The sequence below is a fragment of the Theobroma cacao genome, chromosome 3 (genome assembly GCF_053813885.1).
Source record: "Theobroma cacao isolate CCN51 chromosome 3, ASM5381388v1, whole genome shotgun sequence".
NCBI classification, from domain to species: domain Eukaryota; kingdom Viridiplantae; phylum Streptophyta; class Magnoliopsida; order Malvales; family Malvaceae; genus Theobroma; species Theobroma cacao.
Genome location: NC_142641.1, coordinates 28,810,467 through 28,825,605, shown reverse-complemented (window position 1 = coordinate 28,825,605; position 15,139 = coordinate 28,810,467). Strand labels below are relative to the sequence as shown.

The 15,139-nt window shown below is 36.4% G+C and overlaps 1 protein-coding gene and 1 pseudogene across 1 annotated transcript; one reads left to right on the top strand and one right to left on the bottom strand.

The window, feature by feature from the left end:
- Positions 1 to 1,320: 1,320 nt before the first annotated feature.
- Positions 1,321 to 10,269, top strand: LOC18604561 (DDT domain superfamily). The gene is made up of 12 exons (XM_007037100.3): positions 1,321 to 2,425; positions 2,518 to 2,628; positions 4,796 to 4,882; positions 4,991 to 5,028; positions 5,104 to 5,185; positions 5,949 to 6,055; positions 6,200 to 6,356; positions 8,042 to 8,134; positions 8,236 to 8,359; positions 8,593 to 8,635; positions 8,774 to 8,956; positions 9,035 to 10,269. The coding sequence occupies exons 1-12, from the start codon at positions 2,000 to 2,002 to the stop codon at positions 9,774 to 9,776; spliced, it is 2,193 nt and encodes a 730-aa protein (XP_007037162.3). The 5' UTR covers positions 1,321 to 1,999; the 3' UTR covers positions 9,777 to 10,269.
- A 509-nt stretch (positions 10,270 to 10,778) lies between these two features.
- LOC18604560 (AAA-ATPase ASD, mitochondrial pseudogene) lies at positions 10,779 to 12,717 on the bottom strand (annotated as a pseudogene).
- Positions 12,718 to 15,139: the final 2,422 nt, after the last annotated feature.

Genomic DNA, 15,139 nt, shown 5'->3' with positions numbered 1-15,139 from the left:
CATGTCATAATAGATGACTATGTGGCGCAATGACATGATTGTGTAACATTTTAACCCTCCACGTCATTCTCATATGTGTATAAAATAACAAGTGATATTTTGATTAATGACAATTAGTTAATCGTGATAAATGCCTATTTAGCACAAAATAAAAGTATTAAGATTTGATTAAGCGAAGAATAGAGATTTCTTTGAATTTTCTTGAATAATTCTGAGATTTTTTTCAAGCATTATATCTAGAATTTTCTTAGGTATTTTGTTAGCATTAAAAAGTAGACATTTGAAAATTTAAATAAAAAAAGGCATAATGCTTAAAAAAGCCCTGAACTATTTTAAAAATTTCAAATAAACTCTTATTTTTGTATTGTTATATTATAATCAATTATGATATGTTAATATACTCATAAATTTTATTACGTTCAATCAAGTTCTTAAATTTTTATTTTGGATTAAATAAACCTCTATAACTAATAGTTGACAATTTATCATTAATCAAAATACCACTTATCATTTGATATATAACATGACTTTAACGTAGAGAGTGAAGAATGTCATATAACCATATTATCATGCCATATTAATATGCCATGTCGTCATCAATTATGAATTGTCAGCGTGCCACATTATCGTCAATTAATTATATGTTAGTATGTCATGTCAATGTTACATGTCATAAAATGACAAATGACATTTTGACTAAGTTAATAATTAATCATGAGAGCTTGTTTGATTAAAAATAAAAGTATAATGACTTGTTTAGTTCAAAATAAAATATAAAGACTTAATTAAACGCAATAAAAACATAATGACTTATTAAATTTTACAAAATAATTTAAAGATATTTTTAGATATTATAAAAACATAATGGTCTAAATATGAATTTAAAACCCATTACCATCCTTCTTATTATATATATGCACTATTCTTGTGCTTGAAGACATAAAAGGAAAATTTGTGTCCAATTTCCATCACCAAAACGTTAATTAACTTTGAGTTATATTAATGATAGAGTGAACTCATCCCCCCCCCCTCCCCCTCGGCAAAAAAAAAAAAAAAATTCTAATCATGCTAATTAGTATAGCATTTCTATCAGATAAGAACACGTTCAGTTTGAGACTACAAGTTCGTAATATGCATCTGCCATAAATTTGAGACTAGAAGTTAGTTTAAAAATAGATACGAGGGAAAGTACAATCCTTCTCAATTTGGATTGCATGGTACCGAAAAGAAAAGATGGCCCATAGCAAACAAGAGAAATTTCTAAAATATTACTCCCAACTCATAAAACCTCATATGATTTGCAAATTTATCGAAATTCATCAAATAGAAGAAATCATTGAAAGCCAAAACCTAGGGTTCCAACGTCCAAAGGGGGAAAACCAATAGAAAGCCAAGAAAAAGCCAACAAAATCAAGCAAATACAGGGAGAGAAACTTCCCAGTTCCCAAAAAATAAATAAAAAAAAGGAAATACCCACAGAAATTAAAAAACAAAATTACCCAAAGGTCAAAATAAAAGTAAAAATAGTAAACCCCAACTCTACCAAATTCCCAGGTGTTGTCCTCCTCCCTACACTTCTCTTCCTCAATTCCCCCCTCCTCTCTTTGCTTCCTCATTTCCGTCTTACCAAACTGAAAGCTCCCCAAATTTCCTTTTTATTTTTCACGTAAAAAAGCTAAAAGAATATATTATTAATATTGTGAAAAATAAGTAGTGCTGTATGTGAATGAAGAAGGATGATTTGGACCTTTGGTTCTCCTTTCTTCTTCACTCCTCTTAACCCAAACAAACCACCATCAATAAAAGCATCCTAAATTTTTTTCCCTCTTTTTTATTTTATTCTATTTTCTTGAAAATCTTTTTAACTTTGATTTTGATTCAAAAAAATTCCTCTTTCTCTCTATCTCTCTCTCCCTCCCTCTCCAGAATGCAAATCCCCTACACTTAGTCCCACCATAACTCCCCTAAAACCCTCACCCCGATCTCTCCCTATTCCACCATGTCCCTCGATTCCTCCCCTTCCCTTCCGATCCCTCCCGACCCACCCCAAAACGACACCCTTCCCGCCCAAAACGACACCCAGACAACCCAAACCCCAGAAACCACCGCCGCTAACGCAACGCCAACGCCGACGCCACCGTTAACAAGAAGCAATCGCCCGTCGCGGGCTTGTACAATCCGAGCCGCCCAGCGGCTCTACGCGCAGCAACAGCAAGCCGCGATCGAGCGGCGACAGAAGCCGGCAAAGAAAGAGCAGCAACACCAACACAAGGACGAGAATGATGGTTCTTCGTCGCCGCAGCAGCAATGCAGCGGTAGTAGCAAGATCGTTACTCCGTTAGTTGGGCCGCCGGAGCCGTCACAGTTGCCTAGGTGGAGCATTCGGTCTATGTGGGAGTTAGCTTCAGTACTTAATTTCTTGCATGTAAGTTCAATTCCTTGTGTTGTTTAGTTTTTATTTGTTTATTTATGAAGCTTTGCCTTTTGTTGGGAACTAATGGTTTTTGAGTGTAATAGGTCTTCAGGCCGCTTTTGAATATAAATGCGGAGTTCTCGGCGGAGGAGTTTGAGACAGCGTTGATTACGCCTAATGATACTTTGGGAGATATTCATATACCTTTGTTAAAGGTTGGCTCTTTTTTCTCTTCAACTCTTAAAAAGTTTTATTTTATTTTGGGTGCTTCAAACTTGCCCTTTTTTCTGTATGTGGTTTTTTACCCGATTGTTGGCGTTACCTTAGTCCTTATTGAGGAAATGTGTTCTATTTGAATCTGAATTTTCTCGTAGCAATAAGTTCATTAGTTTAGATGCTATGTAGGAGTGTAGATTTTTTACTTAGTACTTTGAACATGGTAGAGCAACAATTGGATGGCTACAGAATCAATCTCTTGAAGTATGGCTTTCTCAGTTAAGAAGTTATTGCCCTTATGAAGCTATTGGCATTCAAGTCTTTTCATGGGATGCAGTTACAGCAGCTGTTTTACTTTTATATTCAAGTCCTATGATTGGGCCCTTTGTTAGCTGTAGCTATTGATGATTCCCAGGAAATCGTTTTGTAACACATAAGTCACTTTCTTCTTGGACATGGTCTTGAGGGTGATTTTCATGTTCTTGGGCTCTGTTTTCTTAATTTTGTCTGAATGCAGTCAGAAAGAGCATGCAAAAAATAGTTAAATGAATAGGTTCTCTCCTTTGAAATATTTATAATTCAGGTGACTGTATATCTAACCTGAGAAACTTGATTTTTCATCAAGCTTCGATGAATCTTATATTCTAACCCAAACATAGGTTTGATGCAACAATGAAGAGTTGTGCTTGGGTTTGGGGATGGCGATATGTATGAAAAGTTAAAACCTTAAGTGACCATAAGTAGTTGTTATGTAAGCAATATTATTGGTAACTGAACAAAAACTGCCAATAAGATAATTCTAAATCCTAAACCATATTCATCTTTGTAGTTGGATGGAAATTGTATATGAGTTGCAGTAGGTTGTATAAATTATTAGAACCTCATCACATGTAGGTCAATAGTTTGGTTCTAATGTATATCTGATATATGGTTCCTAGCTGCCTGGGCTTGGTTGCCTTGTAGTCCTTTTGTCTTCCTTCTGTGTATAAGACAGTTTTTGTGGCAAAATGTGCGTTAGAAATTTGTATGTAGTTTGTGCAGTTTAAGCATTAAAAGGAGATTCTTTGCTCTCTGAATGACAATGAAACTAAGAAATTATGGCTGGTTACACTTGTGTGTGGTTGGGGAAAGGAATTTTAGGATGATAAAAATGCTAATTGTCCATGTACTTGTTGGCTAAGAAGTATTTGTCATCATGAAGTAGGATGTACTTAATGAAAGGTGGGTGAGATTGATTTTAGTTAATTCCAATGGCTTGCTTGAAGTTTTCTGAACCTATTTGGGACCAAGAAAGAAGGATATAAAGCCAAATAACTCTGTTATTCGCATTTTTTCCGTTACAGTATACTTCTTTATCCTATTCAGCAATGACATTTACAATGCTAATTGTAAATGTACTTGTTGGATGTGATTGGAGAAAAGAATTTTTCGGATGATGAAAATGCTAATTGTCCATGTACTTGTTGGCGGTGTTGATCATCATGAAATAGAACGTATTTAATGAAAGGTGGGTGAGATTGATTTTTGTTGAATTTTGTTAATTCCAATGGCTTGCTTGAAGTGTTCTGAACATATTTGGGACCAAAAGAGAAGGATATGAAGCCAAATAACTTTGTTATTCGCATTTGGTCCATTATAGTATACTTCTTCTTTATCCTATTCAGCAATGACATTTACAATGATTATCTAGAGATTTATTTTTCATTTGAGGTTTGAGTTTTTCAACTTTCTACCCTGCGAAATAAACTTTTTCATTGCTTGTATGAGGTGTTTTATCTTCTCTTATGGAGAAGTCACCTAAAACAAAATTATTGAATTATTTGAAATCCTCATGGAACACTACAATCTTCAATCCACTTAGAAAAACTGAAGCTTTTTAAACTGGAATCTCATATTGTATCTTCTTGTATTTTTTTAGGTATGTGTCAATGGTTCGTTTACTTTTTAACAGACAGTTTAAATGAATTAGTTGCAGAGAAAACTACCTTATTATTAAGTTGCTTTTAGATTCTGAATATTGTTAAGTTTGTTGGCCAATGGCATATATGTGGTTACAGAATTTGTTTCCTTCTCTTGATAGTATTCTTCTCAGGCTGCTTGAAATCAAGTTTTGTCACTTGCTTCTGCAGCTGTAATGGCTTATTGATATAATTTTATCCATTGCAGGCAATCCCTCCAATTACTCGGATGGCCCTTACACGTGATACCTGGGTTACTGTTCTTTGCAGAAAACTAAGAGACTGGTGGCATTGGGTAACTTGACCATTATAGTCCTATATATCCAATGTTTAATAAAATTACAGCATACGTATCTTACATTCATATTTAGACAATATTCTTATAAACTCTACATGTCTGCAGGTTGCAGATGGGGATCTTCCCATTGTTGCTTCACACGGGTGAGTTGCCATGCATCTTTGGAATACCATAACATATAATGCTTTTAGTGTTTCTAATGAATGTTAATGTTTTAGGGTGGAGGTTGAAGTATACAAGTCACTTGATCCTGGAGTTCGTGTTGTGATCTTGAAAGCACTATGTGACATTCGTGTTGAGGTTTGATCATCAGCAATAAATTTTCTTTTACCTTTTCATTGTAAATGCTTGATGTTTCTCTTATCTTGATCTTGACTTTGATTTCCCTTTAATATGATGTTGTAATTTTGAGGGCAGCATCAAGTCTATTCGTGTAACGCTGGCGGCACTAAAATTTAAGTTTCTAATCATTTCAAATAAGTCCTGAATGGAGGAATCCCTGTCTCTTGGGATTGGATACTTTGATGGTTGGACACCAGTTGACCTTACTTGGGACCTGTGTTACAGTTGCATTTTATTAAACATTGATGCACTAACATACTGGTCTATACAGTTTTTGCTGTACATTGTAGCAGTCGTCATCATGTATATGAAGGCTTTCTCTTTTAACACCACCTTATATCAAAAGTTTTTGCTATCAACCTAAGCAAGTAAATAGCTCCTCACGGCAATTATTTTTAGATCTAAATGTCTGCTTTAATCTTGTATGTTATTGTAATATGCTCATTATAGACAACTAATGTAGCTTTTCCTCTACTGCATGGTTGATTACTTGGAGTTTTTGTTTATTGTCTTATTTTTTCCAATTCTATGTGATCATAAATCATATTTTCAATCTAATGTGACACCTTTGGAGATTGCTAAGAGATGCAACATCTGTTATCCTCTGTGTGTGTGTGTGTGTGTGTATAATCTATAACATCTGTTATCTTCTGTGTGCATGCGTGTGTGTAATATATTGTTTTGATTAATGAGGCAGTTGAATCCATGTGATCTTTTGCAGCAAGAAGACATCCGGAACTACATTGACAACTCACTTAAACATGGTGTTCAACTTTCAGCCTTTCGTAAAGAACGTGTTGGAGGTGATTCTCAGGGAATTAGTTACTGGTAATGTTTCTGGGCTTATCAAAATGCTTCCTATTTTTTCCCCTTGTTGCTTGCTTTATTTGAGTGCTGCACTTGGTAGAGAATTTATAGCTGTGAAGATTTCTCTGCTGGACATTGTTGTGTAACTGTGTAAGCTATGCACAGGTATGAAGATGATCCCGCTGTTGGTCATCGCTTGTACCGGGAAATAAGGAAAGTTGAGTTTAAGAAAGCCAAGATGAAAGGTTCGCATGTGCCTAATAGCACAACATATCTGTGGGAAACAGTTGCAACGAATTTGGAAGAATTTCAAGATGCTTCTGTAAGTTGCTATAATGGTCCGTCCTTGTGAATGTTTTGTCTGTGGATATCTTCACCTTTAGTTCTCATCTAGATTTAGTTTTAAACAATTTCTAGTAAATCCTTTCCCAACATTTGAAATATTTACACATAATTATATATAAACACAGAAATCTAAAACAATAAATATAAATTTATATATTAAGACAAGTTTATAGCAATAGAGATTTAAATGTCTATGATGCTTCAAAGTGGGATCTAAAAGTCTGTCCGTTGCTCTTAAATAGGAGCTTTGGTACATACATACATACATACACAATGATGAAAATTGGATAACTTGCCTTTTGAGCAGTCTTATGTTGAACTTGCATGGTTTATACATCTGATGCTCCTTAAGAGTTACAGGATATTGGAAATTCGGACAGGATTTTTAATAGAAAAAAGGTCAAACGAATTTATGTATTATAATGTTTATCCTCGAGGCAAACTTAGCTGAAGCATGGACATTGGACCGTATTGTTGCCCTTTCCTTTAACATGGCTCAAAGAGCAGAATCTGGAACTAGTAGGTGTCTTTGTAGCTAACTCGACTTTCAGAGTAGACAGGCTGTATCTTGTAGGACAAATCATAATGTTGTTCATTTAGGGCAGGAGTACTCAATGCATCACCCTCCGCTATGATATTATGTTAATCCTATCATCTAGTGAAGGCCAAACTATTCAATACAGCGGCAACTTCTATGAGCAGGGTCTCTGTATGCTAGTTTTTTGAGTAAAATTGCAATGGCAATATGTGGAAGAAATGGTAGGGGAATTCCTGCTGACTGTGAGAAAAGATTTTGAAAATGAAGAGCTATGTTATTGAATCCTAAACAACTGGCCTTGAATTGGTCTGAAGTTCACTAGGGCTAAGAAATAGCCGCTTGAGATGGATGATGGTTTAAAGTATGGAATCAACAATATGGAGCAGGGCACTAACTGTCCTGTTTATTGCATGGGCTTCAGAAGAATATGTCTGTGATTCTTCTTACTGCCAAAGTTGGATATAAGGTAGGAAACAGGCCACAGATGATTTTACTGGATGCTGTTTTCAGGCATGTTGCTGTGGCTCCTTGTTCTCCCATCATCTCTTGTTGCTTTATCTGAAGGCAATAACAAACATAAAGAAACAGTATTCTGATCTACAACAAATTTAAGTTGATGAGTTACATACCTATCCTTCCTATTATGTGTAAAAGTCACAGAAAATGTTGTTCTTTGTGTATGTATTAGGTGAGGATTATTGTTAGGGTATCTACATGAAAGGTCCCAACATCCATCTTTGATCCATGCATGTCAGCATGCCTAGGGTCCCAGTGTTTTACCTTGCTCTTTTTTTTTTTTTTTTAAAGGGGGGATAATGACAAATGATTCTGATTGAGATAGCTTGCATTGCACATCCCTTAAATTGTTGTCTTTTGCAAACTTAGTGACGTATAGGAATTAATCATCTGTTATGGTATGGTCATTCTGATGTAAATAACAAGACATGTAAAATTTTGTGTCATATGGAACTTGGACGAGGAAGATGTTCCATCCACCTGGTGATGAAGAGACTGATTTTTGTGTATAGGTCTTAAAAATGGGTTGTTATTTGCCAGAAATGCAGACATTTTTCAGCTTTTATTTATCCTATTATTCATATTATCATGCCCATCTGCTGCTGCAGGAGAAACTTTTTGCCAGTAAAAATAGAACAGAGGCTTCGGTAGGGAAGAAGTTAAAGAATGACATGCTTCCTGAGATTGAAAAGGAACACAAGGTACCTAAGAGTTGCTTGCTGTCATTAAGCAGCACCTCAGAATTGTCACCCTTCACTTGAAGTAAAAATTGTTTCTTAATCTCATTCTTTCTTGTCCTTAGAGAAAGGAGAGGTTGCTGAAAAAACAACATAGACAAGCTCTTCTTCTTGATAACTTCTTGGCTGTTGACGGGCTTGCTCCAGGACGCTCCCTTCGGGACAGAAAACCTGTCACTTACACGTTTGGTAAGGAACTTCAAAGTCCAACATGCTATCTTTTCCCTGGATATTTGCTGTGTTAAGTACAAGAGATCCAAGTTTTCCGGTGATGTTTGGCTCCTAGCAATAAATACTAGCAGAACAAATATCAACTCTAAGATATGACGTAAATTTAAACTGACTTATGATGGGATCAGTAACGCTCAGATTCTGGGTAAATGCTTTTAAAGGAGCTGATATAGTTTCATATGATTTTGCAGATGATTATGATCGGTCAATAAATGAGGCTATTAAGATCACCAAGTATGTAATCTATAACCTAGACATGTTCCGGAGCCCATTGATTTTGGGGGTTTATGATTATTTGTATTTTTAATTGCAATCATCTGTACCCTATATTTTCTGCCCTTAAAATAGTTTCTTACATTTGACCTGTTTCAGGCGGAAACCACCATCCCCAGATCCTCTCAATAGAAGAGATGTTGCCAAACCTGAGCCTTCTGCAAATGGTAAATTGAGTGGTCCCTCGTATGCCGCTGAACAGGACAATTACAATCTACTGTCCCCCAAATCACCTGAATATGATGATTTTGATGATAATAAATCTGGGGATTTGGATCGTAGGTATGATAATTTCATTGCTGTAGGGGTTCCTATTCTTGCTGTAAAACTTTGCCCTAACTTTTATATGATCACTTGTAGCAATCGGCGGAGGCAGAGACCTCAACGATATTCAGCAAAGGAATTCGTTGAAGCTGTCTCAGATAACGAGGCTGACTTTGACAGTGATGATGATATAGTTGGGGAAGCTATATATGATGAGGAATACTTGAGAAAACGAAAACAGAGGAGAAGGCAATCCAGCAGCTCTGAAGGAGATGAGGAATACCGATGGGAAGAGGAAAATGCTGAAGATGAGGAGGAAGAAGAAGAAGAAGAGGATTCGTTAAGTATCAGTGAGGACAGTGATGAGGCCCCAAAATTCAAGAAATTGCCTGGCCGCACTCGGAGGGAAACAAAATTAAGGTCAGTTGATGAGCTTCAGTCAGGTCTAAGACGTAGTAAAAGAGCCACCAGAAATCGTATTAATTATAGACAGTATGAGCTGTCAGAATCTGAAACAGAGTCAAAACCAGAAAAGTCCAATCCATCAGATGAACACTCAGATGCAAGTGAGAATGAGGAGTATTCCGCAGGAAGTCAAGATTCCAATGGCACTGATGATGACCAGGAAATGAAAGTTGATCCACCTGTGGCAGGTAACTCTGAGACAGTAGAGAAAGAGCAAAGCCAGCCACCAGAGCAATCAAATGGCCTTGGGCAAGATGAAGCAGATGGTGTACGAAAAAGACGCTTCCTTGACCTAAATGAGCTTGCTCCTGGTTCTGGTTTTGATGATGGTCCAAACACAATAATGAAAGATGATGGCAGAAATGATTTCTAGAGCTTCCGTCTCTGCTGGAGAGCAAGGGTTGTAATTTTCTCCTGCGGAAGCTAAGTGTATGATAGTAAAATTTATAAATTTTGCAGTAAGCCTATAGAGGAAGTTATGGTCAGCGTTCCTCCGGGGCTTTATTCCACCTTGATGCAATTCATTCAGGGTTTGCAGCAGGGAAGCAACATGATGAGAGTTATGTAGATTAGGTAGTCATTTTTTAGCATGTCTACATTGAAAGAAACCTGCGGCGGGTCGATGGGAATTTGGGGATTCGTTCGGAGCTCTTTTAGCTTATCCAAATTAATGTACAATAACCTTTTAACTAATATTGTAACTGAGAAAATTGGCTTTAGATGTCAAGCCCTGTAGTTTTTTAATATTTTATTACCCTCGTGCTTCTGGGTTGGTTGGGCCCCTCCGATAGAATGATTTGGTTTTCTCTGTAATTGTAATGGAACCATCCTCCCATAAAAGGTGTTTAGCGTTTCCTTTGTTCAAATCACTCTGTAATATTCCTATGCTCTTACGCTCATCTGCACACTAGGAATTTTTTTGCCCCTTTTTTGCTTGGTATGTTAATATCTGCACTGAAGTTTGTAGCGCTAGTGTAAGATCAAAACACTTGAGGGTTGTGTGCAGCAAAGCATTGTTCACCTTAATTTCATTCAAACTGCCTTTATTGTTCTGTGTGTTTCTTAGAAGGGCTATCTCCTTTTAAGTGTAAATATGGAAAAGAAGTGAATGTTTCCCTCAAGAGTGAAGAACAGCAAATTTCAGTTTTCCCGTTCAGCAGTCTTTCCACTCTCTCTCTCTCTCTCTATATATATATATATAAATATATATATGTATGTATGTATGTAAATGCTACCATAACGTCGTTGTTATACTCACTGCTCTGGAATTATTATCTTTTGTTTTTCCGCACTAAATGAACATTCATCTTATGCTCAAGTTGTCTAAATGAAACTTGCCCGTGTCTATACTTTGTCTAATCTGGTAGCTCACTGCTTTTAACAGCTAAATAGAATCGCTTCTAACAGCCACTGCATGAATCGGGGCATTAATAAATTTTTGTTCAGGAATCAATTGGGAACCTGCTTACATCAATTCACGAAGGCTTATTTGTCTAGTTGTTCTCTTGGGATCGACCAACATCTTCCCTCGCAGGAATGGGATCCTCAGTTTGCTTGGATGTCGCTTCTTCCTGCTCTGCTATCCTTCTGGCTGCTGCTTCTTTTTCCGCATTCCTATTGGCAGCTTCTTCCTTGGCCTCCTCAAGAGCTTGAATCAAGCTTGAAAGACATTTCTCAGCATTGTCTACCGGAGACTTAGGCATTAGGTTCTCTGCAACATCGGCAGGTGTGATGTTGGTCTCCTTCATCAACCCATGAATTGTGTCAAACATTGGATGGGTTTCCAGATTCAGGTAATTTTTTGCGAGCACTTTGAACCCCTCAAAACTACAGTAGGAAAGCTCAATATGTTTGTCCATCCTGCCCCTTCTTATCAAAGCCGGATCGAGTTTCTCCACGTAATTGGTGGTAAACACGATCAACCTCTCTCCCCCACAGGCAGACCAGAGTCCATCTATGAAATTCAATAGCCCCGAAAGGGTAACTTTGCTGCTGCCTTCTTCCTTTGATTCTTTCTTCTCCTTATCCATCTTTTCTTTCTCATCGACGTGCAAAGGTTTCTCTGCTTTCTTCTTCCTCTGACCTGTGAGGTCAAGCGAGCAGTCTATATCTTCAATTACTATAATGGACTTACTGGTTGTCTCAATTAACAGCTTTCTCAGCTCCGTGTTATCCTTCACTGCGGTGAGCTCAAGATCGTAAACATCATAATTCAACAAATTAGCCATTGCAGCAATCATAGTCGATTTCCCAGTCCCAGGAGGCCCATAGAGTAGATACCCTCTTTTCCAGGCCTTCCCAATCCTTGCATAAAACTCTTTACTCTTGCTAAAAGTAACAAGATCTTCGATAATCTCCTTCTTCCTGTCTGGATCCAACGCCATTGTCTCAAATGTTGCCGGATGCTCAAACACAATATGACTCCACATGGTCTGCTTATAGCTTGGCCACTTATATCCAGGACTATTAGTATAAAGCTTCCTCTGCCTGTTTCTCACCCTGATTTCCTTCCCTTCCTTCACCACATGCTCCAAGTAAGCCCCAGTTATCATCTCCCTGTACCGCTTGTGAAAAGTAAGCCTATAGTACCTCTTCTCCTGTTCCGGATAATAGGACATGGGCCTCGTTGGCGACACAACTTTGCTGGCAACCCACCAGACTTTAGCACCCCTATATTCGTCTGTCACCCTCTCATACTCATCCATGCTAAGAACCAAGTTGGTACTATCTTTCCCCATCTCGGCTTTGAGTCTTTTAGCGCTCTTGGAAGAGTTTGCGCTCAGGTATGCCTCGACAGCAACATAAGCCTCACTGCGCTTCAGGCGATCTCCAGTGAACTCATGGATTGAAATCTTGATGTAAGGGTAGAAAACGCCGATAATTCTATTAGTATATTTTTCAAAGTAACGGCGCACCTCGTAAGGGCAATATTGGCGAACTATAGCCCACAGGAACATGAAGCTGGCAATGGTTGAGCCCATTGTTGTCCACATCTCACTTATTGTTGAGGGCACCATCCTCAGTTTCCTTTGATCTTTCCTTTTCTTTCTCTTCTTCTTTTTGGCTGTCTTCAAAGCCTAATACAAATCCTTTCCTTTCTTTCCTTGTTTTGTTCTTTGTTTTTTCACTAGGCTACTGCAAAGGCAGGTGTTTCTATACTATAGGTTCATGTTAAAAAAAAAAAAAAAATCCTTTGCAAGTCCTTTTCTTTCTAAGAACAAAAAAAAAACAAAAAATCCTTTGCAAATCCTTTTCTTTCTGCCTGTTTCTTTGGCTTTTGGGTTAGTGAAAAAGATGAAAGCTTCCTTTAAGTGCACTTCATTTTTTTTTCACTTAAAAAAGTTGGAAGAAGAGAGCACGAGTTGGTATAAAATGACAAAAGATGTGTATGTGGTTTTCAACAAATAAATTTTTGGACATTTCAACAATAATATATTGAGAAAAAATGGGAAGGAAAAGTTTTTGAACAATTAGGATTGTTCAAAAGTTGTTTGCTCAAACAATTAAATTTGTTCAAATAATTGTTTTTGTTCAAAAAGTTGTCTGATGGAAAATCAATAATTATGTATGTTAAAAACAGACAATTGTGTTTGTTTGGAATGGACATTTATATCTATAAATAGACTGTCCTCTAGTTCTAAAGAGAAAACAATCTCTCATTCTTTTCTTAATATTCTCTAGATTTCTTTGATACTATTTTATTGCATAAATTTTATAAAAGTTTAGTAATCTTGTCATGCACCGGTGGATGCTCAGTGAATTGGTTTCATTAGTTCAAAAGGCAAACAATCATTGGGTTTCATTATATGCTTGGAATTTATCGTTTACAACTCTTTTGCCCACTAATAGTGGAGGCGAATAAAACTTTAAAGATAATGGCATTATACACACTTTAAAGTTATTTCATTATTTTCCAGTTCTTTGTTCCAACAATTTTAAGGTTTTATTTCAATTTAACAATGATTGCTATAAGTGGAACACTAAGGAATTGACTTATGATTTTGTGAAATTGGACTAGCTAGTTTGATGGTGACAACTTTTTAAGATGGTCGAAGAATATGCATTTCTTGCTTTCAACATTGAAGGTTGTTTACGGTTTAACTACTCTTAGACCAATAAAGAACAAAAATGATTTTGTTACTACAAGCAAAGTAATGCAAAAATAGGCTAATGCAGATTATATGTGCAAGGGTCACATTTTGAACCATCTGTTTGATGACTTATTTTACATTGACCAGAATGAAGTTACTGCAAAAATATTATGGGACAAATTAGAGGTAAGGTATATGACAGAAATTACAACCAATAAGAAATTTCTTATCAGTTGTTTTAATAATTGTCAAATGGTTGATGGTCGATCTATTATTGAACAATTGCATGAAATTGAAAGAATGCTTAATCAAACACTTTCAAGCCATTTCATTATTTTCCAATTCTTTGCTCCAACGATTTTATGGTTTTATTTCAATTTAACAATGACTGTTGTAAGTGGAACACTAAGGAATTGACTTATGATTTTGTGAAAGTAGACCAGTTCGATGGTGACAACTTTCTAAGATGGTAGAAGAATATGCATTTCCAACTTTCAACATTGAAGGTTGTCTACGCTTTGACTATTCCTAGACTAATAAAGAATGAAAATGATTTTGTTACTGTAAGCAAAGTAATGCAGAAATGGGATAATGTAAATTATATGTGCAAGGGTCACATTTTGAATGATCTATTTGATGTCTTATTTGACTCATACCAGAATCAAGTTATTGTAAAAATATTGTGGGACAAATTGGAGGCCAAGTATATGACAGAAATTGCAACCAATAAGAAATTTCTTATTAGTCGTTTTAATAATTATCAAATGGTTGATGATCGATTTGTTATTGAACAATTGCATGAAATTGAAAGAATGTTTAATCAAACACTTTAAATCCATTTCATTATTTTCTAGTTCTTTATTCCAACAATTTTAAGGTTTTATTTTGATTTAACAATGACTGCTGTAAGTGGAACACTAAGGAATTGACTTATGATTTTGTAAAATTGGACCAGTTCGATCTTGAAAGTTTCTAAGATGGTAGAAGAATATGCACTTCCTACTTTCAACATTGAAGGTTGTGAGACCTCGACCTCTATACACTCATAATTAGAAGTAGACGCGATAACACGGACTAAGGGTAATTTCATCATTTCCTCTAATAAGCTCCCAAAAGAAGGTTTTCAAATATTTTTAAGGTCTAAGTGGGCATAAGGACTGAATGAATGATGTATAATGATGAAAACACGAAGAAAACTCGAAGTGACAATAATTTTCACAACAAGGGCAAAATTGTCATTTTGCACCCCGAGTCAAAGATTTTAAGTTTTGTGAACTCGAGTACTTTTAGACTATTATGGACCTTGTCTTTGTGTTAAAAGAGTGAAAAGATTGCACATGGAAAGGGAGGAAGACAAGTGGCCTTGTTAAGGGTATTTCGGTAATTAAGTGAAGTTGGATAAACTTTAACTATAAAGATCTCATGTTTCCAACAACTTTTTCATTTCTCCAGCAACTTCTTCTTCTTCGTCCCATCTCACGTTTCTCTCCTCTTCCATGAAAGCTTCTCTAAAGCTTCCATCACTCTCTCAAACTAACCTCAATCTTCGTGCTTTACACACCCTATTGTAGGGTTTTTCATACTCTTTTACTCCTTCACCTTAAACAAACCCTTAAAAGTCTTTCTTCAATACTTTCACTAGCTG

Bases quoted from the DNA above. Each gene is read 5' to 3' on its own strand.
- LOC18604561 (XM_007037100.3), top strand. From the start codon at position 2,000: ATGTCCCTCGATTCCTCCCCTTCCCTTCCGATCCCTCCCGACCCACCC. The intron at 8,360-8,592 runs GTAAGGAACTTC...ATGATTTTGCAG, and splicing joins ACCTGTCACTTACACGTTTG to ATGATTATGATCGGTCAATA. The intron at 8,957-9,034 runs GTATGATAATTT...GATCACTTGTAG, and splicing joins TCTGGGGATTTGGATCGTAG to CAATCGGCGGAGGCAGAGAC.